Source organism: Glycine max, chromosome 7 (genome assembly GCF_000004515.6).
Source record: "Glycine max cultivar Williams 82 chromosome 7, Glycine_max_v4.0, whole genome shotgun sequence".
In the NCBI taxonomy this organism is placed as follows: domain Eukaryota; kingdom Viridiplantae; phylum Streptophyta; class Magnoliopsida; order Fabales; family Fabaceae; genus Glycine; species Glycine max.
This window is the reverse complement of record NC_038243.2, coordinates 30666959-30694026: the sequence shown is the minus strand read 5'-3', so window position 1 is coordinate 30694026 and position 27068 is coordinate 30666959. Positions and strand designations below refer to the sequence as shown.

The following is a 27068-nucleotide window of genomic DNA, read 5'->3' as shown; positions in this document are numbered from 1 at the left end:
ACTATAAAACACAAGTTGATGTTATGTTAAACGACAAGGAGTAGAAGTAGAAGTGGTATAAAATCATAGACAAAAACAGGGAGTAGAAGTTGGTTTCATGATAAACTCTAAATCAATAGTCCCAAAGTACATTATTAATTATAACTTCAATCTTTCCTTTTATTGAATAACTTCAATCATTTCTTAATTATTAGATTATATATTGTAATTATTTAACAACGCACAAGCAATTAAGTGCAAACGATATCACCGATATTTTGCACATGAACCCGAACAAGCAATAATAAAAAAAAGTAATACAGTATAAAATTATGTAACTAAATACTAAATTAATAATATTCTTAAAAAACAATAAATTAATAATGTTGGTTTATTGTTATTACTTGTTTGGGTCAAAATTATTTAACTTAAGCCAACATAATATTATAAACAATTGCCTATGAAATACTTAAAATATTATATTGGCTTAATTGTATTGTTGGTCCCCATAAAAAATCGAAGATGAAGACTCTCTCGTGGATGGATCTTTACACTTAACTAATGTATTCTACTCCCCAAGCTCTCCCAAGATTGAGGGATCAAGTGCCAACAAGATTTTGGCTCCCCCGAAAAGACCGGAAGATTCAATTACTTGCCAGCAAGTGCCTCTTCCTTAGATATTGTCGCAACCTATCCTACGACAATACGGGTGAAAAGCCAAAGTGCGTCTTCTCATGAAGAAAACGTGTGAAGTCGCCACCAACATTTATTGAAGAGAAACGTTAGAAAAATAAAAAAGGAGTCTGCAAATTTTGAAAATAAGAATTCGGGAGTTGTTTACGCATGGGAAAGGTATTAGCACCCCATGCGCCTGTCACAAGGGACGACAACCTTTTATCGAGTTTGCAAAAAACATGACTTCAATGTTATTTATTTTCCCTTTTATTTTTTTTATTTTTGTGGGGTCGACAAGGGTATTGCCCTTGCTCCTCCTATGTATCCTCAGGTGCGATGAAAAATTCAGACCTACGTAGTTCTTTAAGTCTGAATATTTGTGTGTTAAATTGATTTTTATGTTTTTGAAAGATTTATTTTAATTTTGAATAAAAAGTCCTTTAAGGCGTTGGACCTTGAAACGATGTTTTAATTTTTGAAAAGCAAATAGAATCGTTAAGGTGTTGGACCTTGAAACGATCTTTTAAATTTTTGAAAATCAGAGAGGATCGTTAAGGCGTTAAACCTCGAAATGATCTCAAGTGATATTTGATAAAAAGAAGTTAGTTATGAGTTGGTTTTATCTTGGTTTTGTTTATTAACTTTCAATCTCTTTAAAGACAACTTTACAATACTAGTGATCGGTTAAGATTGAACTTTACAAAGAAAAATGAGATCGTCGATGATTGATGGAGGAAATGAATATGCACAAAACAACAAGAGGAACCCCTAAGGGTGCATAGATTACATTCAAATCTTAAAAACAAAGCTAACCGACGGTCCAGGCGAGCTGGTTACTTCACACTGAAGTCTCTTGGGGGCCTAGGCGAGTCGGAGGCTAGCCTAGGCGAGCTAGCTAGGGTCTAGGAAACTCAATAAAAAAAAAAAACCTTTTGCCCCTAATTTTTGGTATCTTTCGCATTCCTGATTGAAACACTAAATGGTTCCTTGCTTTGCACTGTAATTGGTGTTTAACATCGTAAGTCGACTAGCAAGGATCAAAAGATCAACGAACGATAGTCCCCAAACGAAATTAGGGTATGACAATTGTCCTTCTTTACTTACCTTTTATTGGAAATAAAGGGGAAGTAAAGATAAGGACACTAATTTCGTTCGAGCGATCTTGCTATTCGATCGGGCAACTGGCAAAAACCAAGGAAGTGAAACCGAAAAAACATGAGGACATTGAAGTTTTATGAAATATAAAACGAAGGACATTGAAGTCCTGTAAAGCCAGAGACATTTGAAGTTCTTCTTTTCTTTTTCTTCTTTTCTTTCTTCTTTTTTTTTTCAAAGCATAGGAACAAAGGACACTGAGTCCTAAGAAGCACAAAGACAAGGACATTGAGTCCTATAAAAGACAGAAGACATTGAAGTCTTATAAAGTGTAAAAGATAGAAGATATTGAAGTCTTGTAAAATGTAAAAGACAAAAGACATTGAAGTCTTGTAAATGTAAATGAAGACATTTTAGTCTTTGAAAGCGTAAATGACTAAAGACATTGAAGTCTTTGAAATGTAAATGAAGACATTGTAATCTTTTGAAATCCTAAATGACTGAAGACATTGAAGTCTTTGAAATGTAAAAGACAGAAGACTTTGAGTCCTATGAAAGCATAAAGACAAAGGACTTTCAGTCCTATGAAAGATAAAAGCGAGAACTTTGAGTCCCATGAAAGATAAAAGCGAGGACTTTGAGTCCTATGAAAGATAAAGGCGAGGACTTTGAGTCCTATGAAAGATAAAAGCAAGGACTTTGCAAGGGTTGTGGCTGTGGGAGATACTGAGGGGCCCCCAAAGTGTTTGGCAGGGGTACACTGCAAAACGCCTGCCCCTCAGCGGCATATCCGACGTGAAGCTCGAAGTCGACTAGATTGTGGTCTCGGGGTGCTTCATGTGTCTCCCCCATAGGTTGAGAGACATGTGCATGATCAGATTGGGGTTGTTGGCTTTCAATGGGCATGGGTGCGGAGTTATCGACATTCTCATCGGGAGTGTGCGCAACATTGGGTGGTGTATAGTTGGGAGGCAAGCCATATGGTGGGAAGGAATGCTTGTTCTAAACTTGTACAAAATGGGGGCCGCCCGCACATCCCAACTCTTTGCCTCCCTGACCTACCATATCTGAGGCTGGACGATTTACTTGATTGAAGCCAAGTGGGTGAGTCGGGTCCACTTCTGTGGCGGTACTTGCAGAACAACTGTAGCCGCATTGACCTCCTTCATCTGCTCTTGCACCTCCTCTATTTCACTCATTACTCTAGCTCTGGCACGCGTTCGGTAAGGGCACTGTAAAATGCGTTCTTTCCTTTTGATAACAATGATTACAATTCTAATTTCAAGGAAAGAATGCAATGAGCAATGCGACCAATGTGAAAAGAAAACTAAGCATGGATGTATGTGAATGATGCATTGTTGAAGTATTGCAAATTTTACACAGGACATTCAGTAGAACATAGGGTCGAATCAATTCAGACAACATTACATCTTGTCAGAGTCAAAGTGCAACTGGAAATAAAACATGGACGGTCTCATTTTTTTGTAAATTATTTAGCTCAATCATGTGTTGGCAATAACCAAATAAGCTATGTAAAACTCGATTCATCTTTTGCCCCAACTTTTGCAAGATGGTTACTTCCACATTTGACCTTCACTTGATGAAAACATTTTCTTAAAATCATGTGCTTGGTTCGACCCCATAACCCAAGGAATAAAATTTTTGATTGTCAATATTTTGACAACATATCATAGAGATGAATGATCAGGGCATACTTATGTTATGTATGACAAATGTAATTATGAGATCAACATGAGACACCTGAAGAACCATCCTTTCCTAGTTAACAATGCATTAGGTACCAGGTTCACATGATTTTCAATCATTTTCCAAGAGAAATGGGTGTATAATCCTAACATGGTCTGTTTATAGCTATCATCATGGTACCCAACACATGTAACTAAGAATGTGGTGTAAACTTTCATGCTTCATTGTGACTTTCTCTTCTTTTTTTTTTTTTAGGGGAAAATGCAAGGTATGAACAACTATGTGTCAGGATCATGCATGAGTGAACATAACATGTGAACGATGAAAATGGAATGTATGCAATTGGCAGAACAAAAGCGTGCTAAATGAAGATGTATGATAATGCAATGACTTATGCAAACGCAATGCATAAATATGATAAATGATAAATGCAGGAATGATATGTCCATTATGATGCCATGAAGAGATGCATGATGCGATCAAGGAACAAGCCATAGTGAGTTTGCTATGTGCCTCTAAGGGTGGTTTCATGTAACCTTACCGGTCTCTAGAGATATCATCCTCTTAGATAATACATTGTGGTGATAGGGACTATCAGTGACAATGCATCACCAAGAGAGGAAAACTCTAGATGAGGCTTCACTGTTATCAAGAGATATCATCCCAAGGGTGCATGATGATATCCCAAGAGATGCATGATGATATCCCAAGGGTGGTTTCATGTAACCTTACTGGTCTCTAGAGATATCATCCTCTTAGATAATACATTGTGGCGATAGGGACTATCAGCGACAATGCATCACCAAGAGAGGAAAACTCTAGATGAGGCTTCACAGTTATCAAGCGAGTTGGAGACACAACATGATGACAGATCGACCTCCGCTCCTTATGGCTCACATAGACCCGGGTATAGGGCCTAATATCTCAACGTGTGTGCAAACGTGTAGGTGCCATGTGTGCATAGAGCAAAAATATTTCTAACTACAAATGTAATAGAAAGACAGACAGGCACCAAACACAATAACAGCAAAATTTATATAGAAATATGGACAAAACAAAAGATAATAGAGAAAAGGGAACATAAATAAAGAAGAAGTCACGATAAACATTACACACTGATCGAATGGCTTAACTCTCTAACGGTCCCCAATGGAGTCGTCATCTGTCGCAACCTACACTACGACGGAAGTGCGAGCGAAAAGCCAAAGTGCATCTTCTCATGAAGAAAACGCGTGGAGTCGCCACCAACGTTTATTGAAAGGAAACGTTAGAAAAACCAAAAAAGGGTTGTGGATTTTGAAAATAAGGGTTCGGGAGTTGTTTACGCATGGGGAAGGTATTAGTACCCCACGCGCCCGTCACTAGGGACGACAGCCTTTAACCGAGTGTGCAAAAAATGTGACTTCAATGTTATTTATTTTCCCTTTTTATATTTTATATTTTTTTGGGGTCGACAAGGGTGTTGTCCTTACTCCTACGTATCCTCAGGTGCGATGAGGAATTTAGACCTACATAGTTCATTAAGTTTGAATATTTGTGTGTTAAATTGATTTTTATGTTTTTGAAAGATTTATTTTAATTGTGAACAAAAAAGTTGTTTAAGGCATTGGACCTTGAAACGATGCTTTAATTTTTGAAAAGCGGAAAGAATTGTTAAGGCGTTGGACCTTGAAACGATCTTTTAAATTTTTGAAAAGCGGAAAGGATCATTAAGGCATTGGACCTTGAAAAGATCTCAAGTGATATTTGATAAAAAGAAGTTAGTTATGAGTTAGTTTTATCTTGGTTTTGTTTATTAACTTTCAATCTCTTTAAAGACAACTTTACAACACTAGTGATCGGTTAAGATTGAACTTTACAAAAAAAAAATGAGATCGCCGATGATAGATGGAGGAAATGAATATGCACAAAACAACAAAGGGGACCCTAAGGGTGCATAGATCACATTCAAATCTTAAAAACAATGCTAACAGACGGTCGCACAAAGAACACCGAACAAGGAATGATGTAGAGATTGATCATAGACGTGATTCGGTAGCACCTCGGCCTCGTTTCCTCTTCTTTCTTCTTCTTCTTCTTTCTCTCTTCTCTCAATTCCCTCACCTTCTGAACCTTAGAACCCTTCCTCATCCTCCCTAGCACACCAATTTATAGGAAAATGGACAATTGGGGCAATGGCAGCTCGCCCAGGCGAGCTGATGCTTACTCCTGAAGTAACTGGCTCTCCCTAGTGAGCTGGTTACTTCACCCTGAAGTCTCTTGGGGGGCCAGGCGAGCCAGAGGCTGGCCTAGGCGAGCTAGGGTCCAGGAAACTCAATAAAAAGACCCTTTTGCTCCTCCTTTTTTGTATCTTTTGCATTCCTAATCGAAACACTGAATGGTTTCTTGCTTTGCATTGTAACTGGTGTTTAACATCGTAAGTTGACTAGTAAGGATCAAAAGATCAACGAACGATAGTTCCTAGACAAAATTAGGGTATAAGAGATATCATGTCATCCATTTATTTTGTGGGATGACTATTGCTTGCCTAATTTTGACCAAATGGGCCTTAGATATGATCAGACCCTCAATTTTCCAGTCCAAGTTTCAAACTCTTTGATCTCTGACATTGATTCAATGACTTATGCTTTTAGTGATGAAGATCATCTGCAATTTTTTTATATTGATATTCAAACTAACGTTCAAGGAGATTTATAGAGTGCTATTGATAGCTTCATGCTGGCACGTCCTCCAGCCAATGGTGGTGCACAAAGAAAATGGAGAAAAGTATGCAATCTCCTAAAATGGTTCGTGGTTAGGAAATGAGGAAACTAAATATAACTAAGGTTTGTGAAGAACATGAAGGTTTTTCGGTTAGTATTGTACATTGTGCTCATGAATGCAGCCAAAAAATAATTATGTTCCATTATAGAGAAAAGTTATGGTTTCTCTTAGTTGTAAATACATCTATGCATTTATTCTTATAGCTTGCTAGATGTCATAGAATTGTTGCATCCTTTTGTTATTAGGTTGTAAATACTTGTAATTTTAGGGATAAAATTAACCATTATTATTATTATTAGCCCTGGTGCAGCGGTAAAGTTGTGCCTTAGTGACTTGTTGGTCATGGGTTCGAATCCGAAAACAGCCTCTTTGCATATGCAAGGGTAAGGCTGCATACAATATCCCTCCCTCATATCTTCGCATAGCGAAGAGCCTCTGGGCAATGGGGTACGCTAGTTTTTTATTATTATTAGTAGTAGTAGTATTTTATTATAATTATTATTAATTTTTTTTGTAGAAAACAACATTAGTTGGTCTAAAACCGATGTTATATATGACTTTTAATATTTATTTTTTCATAACCAATGTTAAAAGCGCTTCAGAGTATAGAATTTTAGTCACAATTCTATATCAATTTTAACTTAAACCGAGGTAGATAATGATTTTCAACATCAACTTTAAAATCGATATTGAAAATGTTCACTTTCAATGACAACCGTTTCAAAATCGATGTTGAAACTTCTCCATAATTGATATTAAAGCTCTTTTGTGGAGTAGTGAATGTTAGAAAATTAAAAAAAAAAAAAAAGATGTGAGATTTGACTAAAGTATTCACTCAGCATTTAAGCCCACTATCCCATGTAATAACTATGTCATATTTAATAAATGTTATAATTCATATTTATAAAAAAATGACCGAAAGAAGCATTAAATACTATATTTATCAAATATAAATGGTAGTCAAATCATTATTAAATATAAAAATGAATAGAAAGTTATAATCCATATTTATAGCAAATGGTGGAGTTCACATTAATGGTATCAAGCCTTACATGCATGTCAAATACTAAAAATTGAAGAAATTTAAAATCTAGCTGACTTTGACCTTTTAGATTTAGAGATCGAATTAAACATGATATGTATGAATTCATGGATCGGAGTTGATTTTAAAATAATTATTTTTTAAACTCGTTGACTTTTACCTTCTGAATGTATAAATTATTTAATTAAGAAATTCAATAATTATGAAATGATATATTGGGATTGATTCTAAAAACACAAACTCTTTTACTTGTACAAATTTTCTTTTCTTCTCTACATCTTCATTCTACTTGATCTCGGCAAAAATAAATAAGCTAGATTTTCGTAATCTACAGAGATATCATATTTATGTGTGATTATAATGCATAATGCTAACACATTAATCATGAGAATTTTATTAATTATTTCCATAATGTTTTAAAAGTAAAAATCTATTTTATTAGTAGTTTTGCACAAAAATGAGAAACCAATAATAAAGATAGAGTATAAAATAAATCATAGAAGTTTTTATTAATTTTTTTTGTTTATGGCAAGCACTTAAAATAGGGTGTTCTGTAAGCAGTCTAGCAAGCACTCAAAAGTTTTTTATAAAATAATAAATTATATGTAGATTATTAGTAGATAAGTTGGAGCTATATGAAACATTGTTATCAATACCTAATTTTGAGTTTTATTTTATTTTATCTTTTGTCTTACAAAATCAAAACAAGAGGAAAGCGAAAAAAATCAAATAAAACAAATAAAAGATGGTTCTAAAGCAAACAAATTAAAAAAGAAAAATAGAAAAGCAAGGAAGAAGAAAAAGAAGGTATAATGAAAAAGGGAGAGATTCTCATCACACAAAATCACTAAACTGTGATCCTTTTTTTGGGTAAAGTACAAGAATTACATTGCTCATGTCTCCATTGTTTACCATTTTTTTTATCAAACATTACAATATTAAAGCCCTCTAAAACCATGTTTCAAGCCCAAAACAATTTAACCCACAACACTTAAACAACACAAGGTATTATATTTTTTTAAACATGAAAATTAAATTTATTTTCTCTTGCAATCTAATTAAAATCACCTAACTACACATTAAGAAAATCACAATGTTACATCATTGGATCCCCTCACAATCTCTCAATGACAAGCATGGAAAGAATACTTTGTATATCCATCAGCCAATTGACGAGAGCCAATGGCATAAACTAGCTCAATGATCCAAGCTTGTAAAGCCATTTACATAATTGTCATAAAAGAGAAAACTTTGAAGCCAAAGAAAAAGTATTGGTACTCACAAAAGCATTATTATATCCTCAGAAGTCTGAATTGCTTCGTATGATGCAAGCCACCAAATGCATTAGAAAAACAATGGTTTCTAAGATGATGTTCCCAAGCCAAACATGTGCATTGTATAAGTCCCACAACCATCTAAATCACATTCTCTCTACTCAAGTCTTCACCATCTCAACAAATGTCTAGTCAAAGGTGATCTCAAGTAGATACATTAGGTATTTACATTCCCTTTGGTTGAACATAGCCTCCCAACTAAGGTAAATGTAACAGATGACACATCTTATAGAGTGATGGTTATTATATCCCCAACAAGAAAGTGGAAGGAATTAGCGTACTTCAACCCCCAATCACCTAAAGTACAGAACACCATTATCCACCTACGGTAACATGCTTCTAGAAAAGGCGATAGCCTAGACCTCTATAAGTATGTCATCACCTGCTTGTGCTCCTTCTTGAAGTACAAGATCTTCATCCAATCCTATGGATGACCACCTTCAGCTCGTGCCTGGTCCTCACTTATCCACAAATATGTGATAGTATGGTTTATAAAGGACCTCTAAACCTCTATTTTAGTGTCAAAATTGTATAACACCATCACATAACTAAAACTAAAAAAAAAAAAAAAAATTCAAAATAAGTTCCTAAAAGTGAAATTTGTGTTGAAACAGAACCCTTTATGAGATGAATGTTTTAACAATAACAAACTTTTAAGAAGCAAATTTTAAGTCGATTAGACTTTTACTACTAATGGTTTGTCTTGAAGTGCTTTTGAAAAAATAGGACTTATCAAGAAGCATAGATAAAGGGTGTGAAGCATTTTCCTACAACCATGATTTCCAAATCTAAAGCTTGCCTTTCAGAACCAAGAAACAATAACCTGGAAACACAATCATGTTTTCTAGGTCAAATTGTAGATATCAATAGTTGTATATGATCAAAGGCATGATGCTAGTGATAGTTTAAGTCAAGGGGTAGATATAAAAAATTACACATGACTTAAGGATCATCAAAAGATGAAATGTTGTGACAACAAGTGAAGATAGACGTGTCTACAAAGTTGAGAAGCACACACTAGGAGTTGTAAATATCTACGTCATGTAGTTGTAAATATATTCAAAAGGAAAGAAAGCTAAGCCCTACATTAGCAAGGCAACCATGAAGAAGAAAAGTAGTCCTTCACAATCTGCAACAATCAAGAAAAGATCAACACCATTCTGCAGAAGACTTCCTATTCTAAACAAGTAGCATGCCTTATGACTGAGCTGGAAAAAAGGAGAAGTCATGAGTTCTAAGCAAACAACAGGCACCAAATGATACAATTCAAATTCAAAAGTTGTGTGCAAGTTGCTATAGCTAAGGAAAGAGGAGGAACCAGTTGTGTAATAGAGACAATTCACAACAAATCTACTTGGCCTCCATGCCTTTCAAGATAAAAAGTAACATGTTTCCTTGGCCTTCAAGACAAGGTGCAATGGTCCTCTTCAAGAAAGTCAATATAAGGACATTGAAGTACAACTGGAGTTATTTACTAGGAAGGAAAATAATATAGAGAGGACATGAGTCAGAAGTTGTATTGCAAATATATATTATTAGCTTTTGATACCAGGCTTCCTTAATCCACACTCTCTTGATTTGTAGAACTGAATCTATTCAGCCATAAAGAGATTGTAAACATTTTCTCAAGGGGAGGTTACTAATGAATTTTCCCTGGGAGATGTATTAGATACCTATCCAAACAGAACCCATTTCAAATAGGGAATTTCATAATAGTAATTAAGCGATTGTTGCTTCCGAAGGTTGAGAGTGACTACAATGTGTTGTTGTGTGTGTCAAGTAGTAGTTGCTACTAAGGGTTTGAAGCCTAAAAAGGCTTTTCAAAAGAATACTTGGGGAGATAACCTACAGAGACTTAGAGAATAATGAGTTGTAGGATCATGTGAAGGCTTTAGGAAAGAAAAAAAAAAATCAAGTTGGTGCTTGTGTTAGTGAAAAGCCTTACAATTGTAGGGACAGACAAAGACCAGGTGGAGTGAACTAGGATAATTCCTTTGTGTGTTTTACCCTTCTTATTGCTTTTGATTTGTGTGCTTTTGAATTATTTCCTTGAGCATCTTACTTTTTAAAATGATTATATCTTTGATATAAAAATTTTCAAGCTTGCTAAACTGCTTTACACATTCAGAGGCATACATCTATTCATGTTTTGAGTTGGCAAAACAAATTCTACCTACCCTGAATCTAATATTTTATGAGTAGCTTCTGAAGCAGTATACAACATTATTTTTGTATGATTATTATCAAAAAATAATTTTATACAAAATACTATAAAAGGATAATGTTTGCTCTCTACAAAGCTTCTTGAAGTTGATACTCTAATATATCTTTAGAACTTCAGAAATTGATACCCCCCTCCCCCCCTTCTAGTGACCTTCTGGTCCACTTCAGTTTGTAAATCACGTTAGTAAAAAATGAAAAAAATAAAATTCTTCTTAAGTGACAATATTATCATATGTTTAGGGACTAAAATGATAGTAAGTGGTTAAGTTTAAGGATATAAATGAAACAACTAAAAATCTCAATGACTTATTTCAACTATTCTTAATTTCAAGAACAATTGTGACAACATTATAAACTTTTCATGGACAAAAATGATAGTTTACTCTTTAAGAATCCTAAAAAAAAGGCTTATTGAAATCATGTTGTGCTGGTGGTACCTAGACCTTAAGAACAACAACTGACTCTTGAGGGGCGTAGAGGAAGTGTTAGGCGTTCTTTTCGTAAGGATCACAGTGCAACGGTGTAGAAAGTTGGAGGAAAGAGACTTGTTTGCAGTAGGTTAGGGGAGATGAAGGTAGGAAAGGTAGCTCAACAGAAGTCTTTATGAAGATGCTATGCTACAATATTAGAGGGTTGGGTGGGGGGCTAAGAAGAAAGTGCTAAGGGAGCTGATTGCAAGAGAAGGAATGAAATTTATTTGTTTACAAGAAACTAATACGGAAACCATATAAAAAAAGAGGTATGTTATGCGATATAGGGTGACTATGAGGTTGAATGGAGAGAAAATCCAACAATAGGGAATGCTGGTGGATTAGTGACTTCGTGGAAGAAAGGGATTCTTGAAGTGGAGAATACTTATGTTGGTGATGGGTTCATAATTGTGAAAGGGATATAGGAGAAAGGGAGAGTGCCACGAATGTTGAAAAATGCATATCTTTCCTCGGATTGGACTAGCAAGAGACAACAATAGAAAGCTATTAGAAGCATAAAGAGATCAAGTTCTATAGACAAATGGTGTATTTTGAGGGTCTTCAGCTTGGTGAGGTTTTTGGAAGAGAGGAGAGGTGACCAAAATGTGGAGGTGGGAAACTTTGAGATGGAAGAGTTCAACTTGTTCATTGAGGAGATGGAGGTAGGAGATATTCCGATGGTAGGATTAAAGTATACACGGTTTAGGCCAAATGGAAGAGCAAAAAGTTGTTTGGATAGAATTTTTATTTCACCAAGTTGGGTTGATAGATGATCAGGATGTTTCCAACATGTCTTGGAGAGGAACATCTCTAATCATTGTCCAATGCTATTGAAGACTTCAATGGGTCTCACGATTTTGTCTTTATTGAGCAACATGATTTTTTACCTTTGTACCCTTAAGACGATACAAAACATTAACTTACTTTTTGTCTTCGGTAGGCACTTTTGACCAAATAATTTTACTTTTTTTATTTCTACTCTATTTCTCACATATTTCACTCAAACCAAATAACCAAAAATTCTATTTTATTAATACTCTATTTTTGTTTTTTCTAATTATCTCTCTTCTATTTCCATATACTTTATTTCTTGCCAATGTAGATTTGGGAAGTTGTTAGGGTTACCGGTTTTGTATGTTCCTCGCATACACCCAACAGTCACTTACCCCGAACACTTTTGGGACTTTATTTATACACCCAACAGCCACTTACCCCGAACACTTTTGGGACTTTATTTATACACCCAGCAGCCACTTTGATGCAATCCTATCCTGCAAGGGGATTGGATAGAAGACTCTAAGTAGATCGGGCCAAAGATGCAAGAAAAGGTCCTAGGGTTTTCATGAGCCTTAGGGTAGATTTCGGGCTCATGGGTTAAGTATGAACCCACTTATCTTTGTACATATTAGATTAAGGTTTCATTATTTTTAGGCCTTGTATTTAGGACTCCATAATGTAGGTAGGGTACCCTAGAAATGTAGGATTTTTCAGCCCTTGTATTTTAGGGCACCTAGACTAGTTTTTGTATTAGGGATAGTTTTGTAATTTCACATGCATTAAATGAATATTTGACGTGTGTTGGAAAATAAATTTAATTGAATTGGGAGAAGCTCAATCCAATTAAATTTTAGAGGGAGAGGTGAGTATTTTCTTGCTACACCCCATTGCCACATCATATAGTCACACTTTGTGCATGTCCTTCATGCTTTACATGATTCATGACACCTAAGCACACTTAGTGGAGATTGGAGAATCTTGGACTTGATCTTGGATTAGTGAGCTGAACCATAGTTAAAATTCACTAATCATAATTAGTAAAATTTTGACTCCAAAATTTGGCTCTACAAATTTAATTTCAAATTCAAGTGAAATTTGAATAGAAATTCAAATTTTCCTCCAATTTTGTATGACACTTAGGCTATAAATAGAGGTCATGTGTGTATTTTTCAACTTTGATCATTAGAAAATTATACTTCAAAGTTCAGAAATTACACTTAGGCTCTACAAATTTAATTTCAAATTCAAGTGAAAATTGAATAGAAATTCAAATTTCCCTCCAATTTTGTATGACACTTAGGCTATAAATAAAGGTCATGTGTGTATTTTTCAACTTTGATCATTAGAAAATTATACTTCAAAGTTCAGTCCTCGTTTGAGGCATAAAATTTCGTGCTCCTTTTCTCTTTCTCCCTCCACTCATCTTCTCCTATCTTCAAGCTTTTATCCATGACTTCGTATGGTGGTGAGCTTGTTCTTGACTCATCTTCTCCTTGAAGTGATGTCTCCAAACATCTTTCTTCCTTCTCCATTCCGCTGTCATTGAACTTCAAGAAACAAAGGACTCCATTGATGAAGAAGATCCAAGGCCTACAAACTCCACATGGAGCTACGTCAATAGGTAGCTTTTGCATTGTTGCCTTAAGTTCTTCAAATGCAGAAGTAGCCTCTTCTCCCAATGAAATGCATCTTTCTTGAGTAATGCATTCAATGGTTGTGCAATTCTCCCATAATCCTTCACAAACCTCCTATAATACTCTATTAACCCCAAAAATCCCCTTAATCCCTTAACATCTTTAGGTTTAGGCCACTCAGTCATGACTGCCAATTTGCTAGGGTCAGCTTTTACTCCCTGCCTTGAAATGATGTGTCACAAATACTCCAAAGAATTCTAGCTAAAAATGCACTTTTTCCTGTTCACCCTCAAGTCATGTTGTAGAACTTGCAAAATGTTCTTCAAAGGCAACTGATTGTCCCTCAAGCAGCTGTTGTACACCAGTATGTCATCAAAAAATACCAAGGAAAATTGCCTTAAAAAGAGCCTAAGCACCTCATTCATGAATGCCTAAAATGTTGATGGTGCATTAGTCAACCCAAAAGGCATGACTAAAAATTCGTAATGACCCTCATGTGTTCTGAAAGCTGTTTTTTGGATGTGCTCTTCCTTCATTCTAATCTAACGGTATCCAGAATGCAAATCCAACTTTGAAAACCATTCAACTCCACCAATTTCACCCAATAATTCTTCTATAATGGGTATAGGAAACCTATCAGGCACAATCCAACTTTGAAAACCATTCAACTCCACCAATTTCACCCAATAATTCTTCTATAATGGGTATAGGAAACCTATCAGGCACAGTGGTCTTATTGAGTCTTATAATTTACACAAAACCTCCAACTCCCATCCTTCTTCTTAACTAAAATCACTGAACTACCATATGGACTAGTACTGGTTCTAATAATTCCAACAATTAACATATCCCTTACCATCTTTTCAATTTCATCCTTCTGGTGATTGGGGTATTTGTAAGGCCTTAAATTGGGTATCCTTGTGCCCTCCTGGATAGTAATAGCATGATCTTTCTCTCTCTCTATGTGGTGGCAACCCTTGAGGCTCCTGGAAAACTTGCTCAAACTGTGTCAACACCTGGGCCACTAGTCCATACACGGCTTCCCTTGTCTTCTCTTCTTCTACCCTTTTGACTTCCACATTAAACCCTTGGTCAACTTCCAGCATGGTACCCTTGACCATTTTCATGCTAACTAACTTTATGGAAGTCAGTCCCAATTCTCGAGCTCTGTGGTTCTCTTCGATTGCTTTCTCGACAGCTTTCATGCAAGTTTCCATCCTTGCATTCGCTTTCGACACCATGAACGGAAAAGGGCTCCAAGATCGGAGCTCTAATACCAGTTAATAGAACTGGTTTGGGTAATGAATGAATTTTTTATTATGATTGGTGCTTCCAACACCTAACAGCTTACACAGTGAGTTTGAGGCCTCACCAACCTCCTACTTACTCCATATCCCCATTCACTAATTCTCCCCATTCCCTTTTATATCCTAACTAACTAATCACTTAGTTGTAACTAACTAATTATCTGCTAACTAACTAATCAATTAGTTGTAACTAACTACCTTGCTCCTACCTCTTCTACTAAACACTTTTTCCCACTTATTAATGTTTCTATCACCGGACAAATTTGTTAGCAATTTTGTTTTATATGATTCCCAAGTTGATATTGACATGTGCGCTGGGGTTAGACAGTTAGTGATCCGTAGAGGAAGATAACAGCTAGATTGACAAGGCCAACATAGAACATTACAGAATTAAGGGTCAAAGGGTCAATTCTAGGTTCTCTTTTATGTGGCAAAGTGTATGTACAAAATGAATTGAACTCTCTGTGGTGTGAATTTCTAAAACCTCAGATTGACATCCATTGCATAAGACAATCAAACTATAGTGAATGTTCCAGTCCCAAAGATAAATGCTGAACTTGAGCTATCTCTCCACATGATTAAATCCACTAAAGAGTGACATATCATATGTAAAGAATATTAAAAAATTTGTATTAAATTTTGCCAACAAATTTGACTCTTGTATAATTCTGGAATTTAGATTAATCACCTAAACTTTGCAGATTGTTCAGGGTCTTTGGAACTGGATAGTTAAGATTAATTAGCCTTGACATAAGTACAAAGCCAAAAAATCAGACAAAGCCAAAAATCAGATTGAAGGGAAATAGTTCAATGAAGTTAAAAGGACCTTACTTGAATCAGCCTAGGAGAAATTTTGGTGGATTGAAGAAAGCTATCTAATTGGAGATGGGTTCACAATTACATGGACATACACTTGCCTTTCATTTTTTTTATGTAATTGTTTGTTGGCACTCATCAACAACTTTACAAAGGATGTAACAGAAATTACACAAAATTAGAATAATAAACATAAAATGATAAACCGTATGCTATGGAAACACTAAAAAAAGCTATGGCTGAAATCCCCATCCTCACAGTGCCTGATTTCTGTCAAACCTTCTGCATAGAGACTGATGCTTCTAATAAGGGACTGGGTGCAGTCCTCATGCAACAAGGAAGGCCAGTGGCTTTTCTAAGCCAAACATTGCCAGAAAGAGCCCAGAAAAAGTCAGTGTATGAAAGGGAGCTTATCGCCATCGTCATGGCTGTACAGAAATGGCAACATTACTTACTTGGGAGGAAGTTTGTCATCCATACAGATCATAGGAATTTGAAGTTCCTGAAGGATCAGAGAGTGTTGGGGAGTGAGCAGTTCAGGTGGACTTCCAAACTCGTTGGTTTTGATTTTGAGATCCTCTACAAACCCGGAAGTGACAACAGGGCTGCAGATGCACTGTCAAGATGAATGACTTATGAAGCTATTTCCCTGGTCCAATTTTCAGACTAGGAATAATGGGAGATGGAAATCCAGGCTGAGGACAAGTTGTGGAGTATTATGCAAGATTTATCAAGCAACTCATCTGCACACCCTGTTACACTTTTCAGAATAGGAAGTTATGGTACAAAGGGAAATTGGTTTTACCAAAAGGGTCTTCCAAAATTCGCACACTGCTTACTGAATTTCATAGTTCAACAATAGTAGCCCACTCAGGTTTCTTTCAAACTTACAAAAGGTTGGCTGCTTTAGTGTATTGGGAAGGTATGCGACAAGACAATCAGAGGTTTGTAGCTTCTTGTGAAATCTGCCAACTAAATAAATATCAGGCCCTCACTCCCGCGGGCCTCCTATAGCCATTACCTATTCCTACACAGGTTTGGTCTGGCATGTCGATGGAATTTGTGGAGGGACTTCCTAAAGCACAAAGCAAAAATGCAATTCTGGTGGTGGTTGATAGACTCACTAAGTATACCCATTTTACCTCACTTAGTCACCCATATCAAAGAAATTATTTGATTGCATGGTTTCCCAAATGGTTGAGCTGGGCAGAGTTTGGTTCAATTCTAATTACAACAGCTCCACCAAACTGACTCCATTCAGAGCCCTTTATGGAAGAGATCCCCCTCAACTTTTGAAAGGAACAACTCTACCCTCAGCAGTAGAAGAAGTCAATTGACTAACCCAAGACAGAGGCATAGTTCTTAACGAGCTAAAACCAAAGCTGGTGAAGGCCCAAGACCACATGAGAGTCTATGCCAACAATTTTACAGTAGATGATTGCATGTATCTCAAGCTGCAATCTAATAGATTGAAGTCCTTAGTCAAGAAAATAAATGAAAAACTCCGTCCCAGGTTCTATGGGCCGTACCAGATTAACAAAGTCATTAGGAAAGTAGCTTATTTCCTTGAACATACACCAGACAGCAAGATCCACCATGTTTTCCATGTGTCCCTTTTGAAGAAAGCCATAGCTCCATCGGTGCAGCCTCAACCTTTACCACAAATGTTAGCACATTACCTTTAACTATTGGTAGAGCCCTTAGCTGTTAAAGCTGTTCACAACCATCCTTTTGGAACAGCAGAGGTATTAATTCAGTGGAAGGATCTTCCTGATTTTGAAGCAACCTGGGAATCTGTCACTTCCATTCAGCAACAATTTCCTGCATTTCACCTTGAGGACAAGGTGGCTCTTTTGGGGGGAAGTATTGTTAGACCTCCAATTAGAGAGACTTACACAAGGAAGACTCACAAGAAGTATAGGCCCAAGAGGATAGCCCAAGCCCAATAAGATGGGTCTGCTGTAATTGATTAGTTTTGTAAGAATTGTATAAATAGAATAGAAGGAGAAGAGAAAGGGTATCAGGTTAGTCTGTTAGAAAGTGATTGGGGGAGTGGATAGGCTCTCGGACATTCCTATCAGGTTCTTTCTGTAATTCTTCTCTACTTCAAGGGAACACATTGTCCCATTGGAGGATTCATCAAGAAAAACACAGTTCTAGCACACTCCTTCCAGCTTAATAATTCATTCTCGTTCAGCAACTATAATTGGGGAACACTGAAAAGTGAAAACAACTTTCTGTAAAGGAAAGATAATTTAACTAAGGCAAATGCTAACCTGTGCCCTTAGGACACTAGTTAAGAAATCCAAAATAGAAAGTTTTTGTTGGAATTCACATTGGGAATGCATTGGAAATCACGATAGATGAATCCTGCGACCAGTGTCCTAAGGGCACTGATTAGCAAGACCGTTTAACTAATTAACCATCCTGTGACAATCACATCACCTATATTTATGTTTTTTCCTCCTTATAGTTCTACTGCATTCTTAAATTATCTTGTTAAGAATGTTTTGCCCTCCCCTTATGGTGTAAGAATGCTACTATACCTGTCATGTCCATGATCTTGACACTTGGTAAAAATAACCAAACTGGGTAAAAAAGAGTGAATAAAGTCATACACAAACAAACTAGGTATCCACATGGCACAAGCTAAATGAGCCCACTGGCCATGTGTAGTAGGCTTCATTGCACCACCTAGAAGAAACTCCCTTAAATACCCAAAGGCATATAATTCTAATTTTACAGGGCATTACCATCATTCTGCCTGCCACACTGCAGAAACAGATTGTTCTGATACTCCTACAACATAAATAACTCCCATTTAATCCTTTGATAAGGTTTAAAATAGTAGTAATGTACATATATACAAGCTTGCATAATGAATTAAATGTCAATATGTCAAAGCAATTGAAGAAGCATATGTACCGCATAAAGAGCAAAGGAAAGTCTCATGGCATTGTAGAGTGACCAAGCTGATGCCCTATGATCAAAACACAAGGCAGTGACCATGCATTGAAAGCTTTCCAAGAAACACATTAAGTCGGTGCTCAAGTAAGGAATTGGAAACTTCTTGCTTATGTCTGTTTGAAACGAGAAAACAAGTATATGATAATATAGTGATTCTATAAGTTCTTATATAAAGAGAACAAGTGGTTAAGATAACTTATAACGATGCTTACTTGAATTATGAACCATCCTACCTAAATAAGGGTGCTACCAATTAAGGACACATAAAGGGCCTGGATGCCTGTTTGCTTTGCCAAAAGAGCTAGTTCTTTCCATTTTCTCTGTATATCTCCAGTGAATACTTTATTTTCCTAACCAATGGTTTTTCCATGGTAAAATGAAGAGGCAAGGCTCCTCTCACACACAATATTGTCCCAAACACCTTTGCTAGGCCAGCCCTCTTCTTGATTCTCAAATTCTCTTGGCTACCTGTAAAATAAAATAAAACTAAAACATCAAATACTAACTTTCTTTTTGGCACCATTATTATCAAAGACTACTATTTATAAGGTCTATAGCAACAAAGTTACCGTATTATTTTGTGAAATAAATGATAGGTCCAATTTGTTTGCAACCAACCTGAAGATAAGTGCAAGGACAAAAGTGAAAGCTGGGACAAATTGATCGATGCAAATGCAATTGTAGCAATTAAATATTTTAGCCTCACAAAAAATAGATTCTAATTTCCTCTAACTCTGCATTCAAGGTAAAGTGTGTCATTAAAATGCCAATATGATTAAGGTCAGAGTCACAAAAGCATCATTTTCAAATTAAGCTGAACATGGAAAAGAAATATATCTTGTGCCTGGGAAGATATTATAAACCTGTTCAGTGGCAAACACAGCCAAATTTATCTTTTACAGATGTGCTACTAAATCAAATTTCATTTGAGTGTCAATTAGACAAACAAGACAAAAGTCAGTCAACCAGCCAAGAACTGGCCATAACAATTGAAAGAAAAGATGGTGATACTTCCATTTCACAATTTTACAAAGAAAAGACTGTATGACTGCATCCATCAATCATTTCCTACAAACTATCACAAGCCAAAAATAAAAACATTATGCATTGCATGGTTAGATAAACTTCATCAGTTTCTAGAAAAGATTCATTTAAATGTGCAAGGAACAGTTTTTAACTGAACTATATATTTACTAAAAAAAAAAACTAGCCCTAACAAACAAACATTGTTAATAGGAATATTAAAAAGAGGAATAGCAGAAAAATGTGTATCAAAACCTGATGTACAGAACCTGACTCTGTTAACATGATGGCCCTCATGAAAATGTAGGTATTTAAAAGATACCAATATTAAATACTCAAACAAACTCCTGCAAAAACACATGTAATGCACTATTTTCTTTATTAGCAGAGAAGTAGCTGATAAGCAATTCAGTTGTAGTAGCATCTGCTGATAAACCTTTGCCTTTCATTAGCAAAAGGTATTTTGTTGATCTTGAAATGTCATATCTTTGCAGCAATCCTCGGACAAAGACATTATAAGTGAACTCGTTCGGGAGACAGCCATTCTCTTCCATTTTCATCAATAAGTTTTCAGCATCATCCAATAGTCCTTCTTTACATAGACCTTTAATCATTGTAGTATAAGCAACAACATCAATTTTTATGCCTTTACTTGGCAAACAAGAAAAGAGTTCTTGTGCATCATTAAGTTTTCCAAAACTACACATTCCATCCAGAACAATGTTGTATATTACGACATTAAGTTCCAAATTCATCTTCTCCATCTCCCTAAACAATGATATTGCCTCAGAATGAAATTGACACTTGAATAGTCCATCCAAAATAATGGCACATGTTTGGAGATTGGGATGTTGGTCATGCTCATGCATTGTACAAAACAATTCTTTGGCAGCTTCTGGTTTCCCTGCTTTGCAAAAGCCCCCGATAAGAGTGCTCCAAGTGACAACATCTGGATTTAGTCCACTATTAACCATCTCACCCAACAAAAAGAGAGCCTTATTTATGTTTTTAGTTTTACACCATCCATGGATTAATGAACTATAAGTTACAAGATTTGGCAAGAAGCCCTTGTGAATCATCAACTCAAATACTTTCACAGCATCACCCATTTGACTTAGCAAACAATGACCACTAATAACCGAATTATATGTAACAACATCAGGTTCCACTCCCACATGGACCATGAAACCCATTATAGTTTTTGCCCTCGAAATCATCCCATCTTTGCAAAAATTGTCAACTAAAACATTAAAAGTTTGCACATTTGGCATGATTCCCTTCCTCATCATGTTACCCAAAAGAGTTGTAGCCTCTTTCCATCTACCAAAGTTGCAAAGGCCATGAATTAGTGAATTATAAGCGACAAGATCAGGTTGAATACCTTTACTGGTCATTCCGGAGAACAAATTCAAAGCCTCGCATACCATCCCATCCTTGCAAAGACTGTCCATGATTGTGCTGTAAGCTATAACAACATCCAAATCGCAGTTTCTTCCCTTGATCTTCTCAAGATACAAGATCGCACCGGACGTGTCACCGGCCTTACACAATCCATTAATTATCGCGCCATAGGTGTAACTGTTGGATTGATGGCCCATGTCTTCCAAACTGTCAGCAAACCTGGCTGCTCGAGCCACATTGCCTTCTGCACACAGCCCATTAATGAGTGTGGCAAAAGTCACCACTGTGGGGTCCACACCAATTTTGAACATGACTCCCAAAACAGAGAACCCAAACACTGTGTGGTTCAAATGGCACAGACAATTGATGATAATGGTGAGTGTGTACACATCGGGTTTGATCCCTAATGAATATATGTGTTTGATAAGGGAAATGGTGGTTGCGTAATGTTTCATCTTCACGATGATGCCGAACAATTTGGTGAAATCCTTCTCGCGAGGGAGAGGGTTCATGACAACCATTTTGTGGAAGAAACTCAGAGCAGCTTCTTCACTTTTGAGGTCTCTCATGGAATCAAGGAATTGGGCTCTGTTTGTGAAGTTTGAAGAAGAACGAAAGTGTGTGGAATTTGAAAGAGAACCGAAGTGTGGAAGAAGAAGAAGAGGGAACCAATGAAGGGAAGCTCTTGCTCTTCCTCGCAACATTATTCTGAAATGTGTAGTGTTGAAGGGAAAGTAAAACCTAAAAAGTGCAATGTGCCGCATATTATAAGAAAGAGAAGTCTGGTCCGAACTGAAATTTGCCTTAAACTACTAGTAGTAACAAGGAATCCCACTAAACACTACATAGAAAATTAAATAACGTTTGTTTAAATTTATTTTTGAAAAATATATTTTTAATAAATTAAGTTTTTGGTTGTGTTTGTTCAAACTGTTTTTTTAATAGTTTTTTTTATGAAGTGTCTCTGCGGCTAATTTGTTTAAACTAAAAAAAACAATTTTCAAAAAAGTGTTTTTAATAAGAAGATAAGTTTTGTGCTTCTTAAATTTTTAATTGATGCATTTTAATAATTAAAAGAGCTAATTGGAGCGTTCTAAAATTTGAGGATCATATTGACGCATTTTAAATGATTTAGAGATGAAATTAGTAATTAAGCATTTTTTAAGAAAAAAAGTTTAAACAAATATATAAAAAATTATTTATTTTATTTTAAAAAAAAAACTAAACAAATGGCCTGTTATCTACTTCTTAAATGGAAACTTTTTTAAGTTTAAATAAACTTGTTAAATATGCAGGCCCGTGTTGATATGTTAAAAGATTTTATTGTAAAATTCATTCCTTTATTTTGTCTATTATATTAAATCGGTATCTTTATTTTTTAATTTTCTATTTGAGTTCCTTTATATTTCAAAATACATTATCTTAGTATCTAGAGCTGATTTTTATTTTAATCGTTTACTAGGTCCTTGAAATAAGATATACACTCTTTTACCACTACATCCTCAAGTGTTCATTTGAATATTTAGTCCAAAATATAATATTAATATAAATTTCATGCGGAAATAGTTAAAAATTCAAATTTTTTTTTTTAATTTATTATATTTTTATAATCTTATATATTATCTTTTAAAATATAATATATAATATTAAATTTTATTTTCACATAAATTAGAATATGCATATTTATATATTTTATTTTATATATTATATTTATCTTTTAAAATAATGTTTGTGATTTAGTACCAATATTTTTTATCTATATTAAGATATTCATGTAATTTATTATAATATAGATAAAAAAATAATGTCAATAAATTACATACATAAATATTTTAAAAATAAAGAATACTATCATTTTATTTAATTATGTATCTTTACTATATATAATTTAATTATTTTAAAAAAATTGTACCTGATTAAATAAAGTTAAATATAAATAAAAATAATTTAATAAATAACAAGAATATCTTAATATAGGTAAAAAAATATTTCATTAAATCACATATATAAATATTAAAAAGATAATAAAATACTGTCATTTTATGAAATTATAATTTATTTAAAAAATATACATTAAAGATAAAATTTATATTATATATTTACTTTATAAAATAAGTTTTAAATTGTGTGATAAAAAATACATAAAAATATAAAAATATAATATACAAAATAAAAATAAAGCTTGTATAAGTATACATATTTTAATTTATCTGAAAATAGAATTTAATCTTATATATTATATTTTAAGAGATAATATATAAGATTATAAAAATATAATAGATTAAAAAAGAATAAAATTTAAATTTTAAATTTTAAATTATTTTCACAAAAAAATTATATTAATATTACATTTTGAACCAGATATTCAAATGAGTACTTGGGTGTAGTACTTCCTTAAGTATTTTTTTAGTTCTTATTTTTTAAGAAAATATTGGTCAACTTTATAGTCTAGCCATCGTTTAAAATTTAACTGTCAACGGTTAAAATCAGTTTTGGGGACTAAGATAATGTATTTTGAAATATAAAAATACTCAAATAGTAAATTAAAAAATAGGGAAACCAATTTAGTGTAATAGACAAAATAGGGGGACAGATTTTGCAATTAAGCCTATATTAAATAAAATGTAAAATATTATTCCATTAACCCCTGAAATTAAATAAATTAACAATAAGTCACCAACCAAATTTATGCTTTAAACTTATGAATAATATACAAAAGACCACCAACAATGGTTGGTATAAGTGGTAACGGCTTGTATTTCTTAACCAAAAACTATTTCGTCAATTGGTGCCACTCCGGATTATTCAATGTGGCATTTCTACTATACTAGGTGACAAAAACAACTCATGACATGTAAATAGTTTTATAAACACTCATTTTGGTACATAGTTTTTTTTATTACTTGTTTGTTTGGTAAAAAAAATCATAGAAATGACACCAATTCCCCTCATCAATCATACTAGTCAATTAAATCATCATTTTTATATTTCAAATATGTTATAAATAGAAGACACCAATTTATTTGTTTTTTTAGTACGGTAGAAAAAACAAAAAAAAAAGGCTTAATTGCAAAAACAGTCCCCTCTATTTTTCCCAACTCTCTAAATCGGCCCCCCTAATTTTTAATTCACTATTAGGGTCTCCTTTTTTTCCAAATTGAATATTTGAGTCCCCAAAGCAAAGATTGGACGTTGACTGTTAGTGGAAAACGTTGAGTGCCATGTGTCTGCATTTAATTGGTTGTTTAATAGGATTATGAAAATTAACCTTCATCAATAATTATCCTAGTAATTATTATTGATGACCAAAAAAATCACATCATCCATTTCCCAGACCCGTAAGCTTCTCCCTAGAACCTGTAAACCCAAACCTTGTCATTACCCCAAATCCCTAACCTTTACGTTACCAAAAATCCCTAATCCCCTAGAATCCAAATTGAGCAACCTCATTGTAGTGTTTTCCAACTCCCTATCATGTTTGCAACCTCCTCCTCGTGTTTGCCATCCCCTCGTCGCGATTGCCACCTCCTCGACGGCATCGTTCCCATGGAAAGGAGTGCATCGTCATACAACTTCAAGTTCCAAACTCGTGTGATGTGTTTGTGTAACGTAAAAGCTCCACTGGTGACATTGTGGACTAAGGATAATCCAAGGAGGCATTTTTATGGTTGTGGTTTATACGGGGTAAGGAATAGTCTTTATTGTTGGTTCCATTTTGGTTTATGTGTTGATTTTTTTTGTTTATTTTGCCCATTTAGGTTACAGGTAGAAAATGGTGTCAATTTTTTGAGTGGCACGATCCAGTTGTCAACAGTCATGAGAAGAGGATCATTGTAGCATTGATGAAGAAGGTTGATGAATTGAAGGTTAGAGAAAAAGGTTTGCAAACCAAGATCAATTACATGAAGTTGAAGGGAAAAATTTTAGGGATTGGATTGGTTTTGTCTTGGGTCATTGTTTGCTTATTAGTGTTTTTATTATGTAGCAGGGGAATATGATGTAATGGTGGTAATAGTAATCCATTGCATTTGTGGTTTGGGTTTAGAATGAAATTAAGGTGTATGAGTTATTTTATGTGGTCTTTGATCAAATAGTTATGGTGTTTGTATTATGCTGCCATTAGTTTAATGTGCAAAATTCTATGTAATTATTGAATGACTATGTTAATGAAAGAAGAGTTTATTGGTGTTCAACTTTGGTATTCATTTGGTTTTCATTTTTTAGCTTGTACATTAACTAAAATTCTGTTTAGACCTATATTGATCCCATGGTGCAATTTTGTTTGGACAGAAAAAAGGACAAATTCTCTTTGCAAGTGGTGAAGGAACTTAAGAAAAGTGATGTTGGGTTCATGAAACATGTGGAAGAACTTCAAGAACATGTGTGCTTGTAACTTGTAGCAATAAATCAGGCAAGGTCCTTGGTCATTAAGGAAATGAAAAGATCAATGTGATGCCGTGTAGATACTTAGATATAGGAAGAAGGAAAACATGTACATAATACACTTTTATTTTAGTAATATGTGAGTTATTTTTTCTTGTCATATATATTGACCCATACCCCACATTTGTTTGGGACAACTAAAATTTAAGATTTCAACTGAAATAAAAATAAAGTGTAAATCAAATAAATTTCTTCTACTCCAAGAACATCACCAATCGTTTCTTCAATATGCAGAAGGTTTTACAGGTCACATGGGTTAGAGTGGTCAAACTACCTAGGCTTACTACACATGACAACAAACTTTTCAATGAAAATTTGTATACACTTTTTAAAAAACTATTTGAAGTTTTAATGAGTCGTGGTCAAATGAGTGTCTCCAAATCAACTATAATATGAAAAACTTGAAATGGAGTATAATATGAACTTAATATATATGTTATTGTATAAGACTGGTCTTTGTACAAGTATGTACCAAAACACCATCCTTATACAACACAAAAGATAATTACATAAGAGTGCATTACATAGCCTCATAAAATAGTACATCTAAAAAATAGTAAAAGATAATTAGATAAGAGTGCATTACATAGTCTCATTAAATAGTAACTTCAACATCCAAAAAACATAGCCACAACATTTAACTTTAACATCCAAAAAACTTCAATAGAAAATCCAATTGTGGCAGAAATTTTGCTTCGGTTCTCCATCTCTACCCCCATTAACCGATTCTTGTGTTTGTGGGCCTATGCTAGTAACTTGACTTGCTTTAGTTAGATTGGTAGTTTCACCTCCTTTAGTTCCTACGGTTGTGGTGCCACTTGTAGATGAAACATTTTTTGTTTCTTTTTTACATCATTTGTGGTAGATGTTGATTTTCTCTTTAAATTCTATTAAAATTCAAAGCAAATAATGTAAAATTGAATAAACTCATTTTGCACACTTTAAATATAGGTTGAAAGTAATATTTGTTGGAACAAGTGACCTCGGAATAATTAAGAAGGGGGGGTTGAATTAATTATGTATGTGTCTTGACTAATCAAAATTTATTCTTCTTAATATTACTAGATTCAATTAGGCTTTACTACTAAGTTATGAGAAAGTAAAGAACAAAAACAATAACTTAGACAAAAGTAAATCGAAAATAAAAAGTGCACAACGGAAAAGTAAAGAGCGTAGGGAAGAAGAAAACCAACACAAGTTTTATACTGGTTCGACAACGACCCGTGCCTACATCCAGTCCCCAAGCAACCAACGGTTCTTAAGATTTCCAATAACCTTGTAAAATCCTTTACAAGCAAAGAGCCACGAAGGATGTACCCTCCCTTGTGTTCACTATTACAACCAAGAAGCTACCCGCTTCTTACACAGAATTCTCAGACAGTTAGTTCTTTGAATTCGGTGTTTGGGCAAAA

General features: G+C 34.7%; 1 protein-coding gene across 9 annotated transcripts; it reads right to left on the bottom strand.

Annotated features, from left to right (window-relative positions):
* Positions 1-8105: 8105 nt before the first annotated feature.
* LOC100811865 (putative pentatricopeptide repeat-containing protein At1g12700, mitochondrial) lies at positions 8106-21991 on the bottom strand. Of its 9 annotated transcripts, XM_041016898.1 has the most exons (5): positions 19359-21990; positions 19023-19257; positions 18748-18902; positions 18576-18621; positions 8106-9724 (listed from the first exon to the last, which is right to left on the bottom strand). In XM_041016898.1, the coding sequence occupies exon 1, from the start codon at positions 21975-21977 to the stop codon at positions 20148-20150; it is 1830 nt and encodes a 609-aa protein (XP_040872832.1). In that variant the 5' UTR covers positions 21978-21990; the 3' UTR covers positions 8106-9724; positions 18576-18621; positions 18748-18902; positions 19023-19257; positions 19359-20147. The 9 variants fall into 9 exon arrangements, with proteins under 9 accessions (XP_040872832.1, XP_040872835.1, XP_040872836.1 ...); XM_041016901.1 differs by having other exon boundaries at positions 18576-18902; XM_041016902.1 differs by lacking the exon at positions 18576-18621.
* Between the last annotated feature and the right edge of the window lie 5077 nt (positions 21992-27068).

Coding starts and splice junctions, on each gene's coding strand:
- LOC100811865 (XM_041016900.1), bottom strand. CDS start 21,977: ATGCGGCACATTGCACTTTTTAGGTTTTACTTTCCCTTCAACACTACA.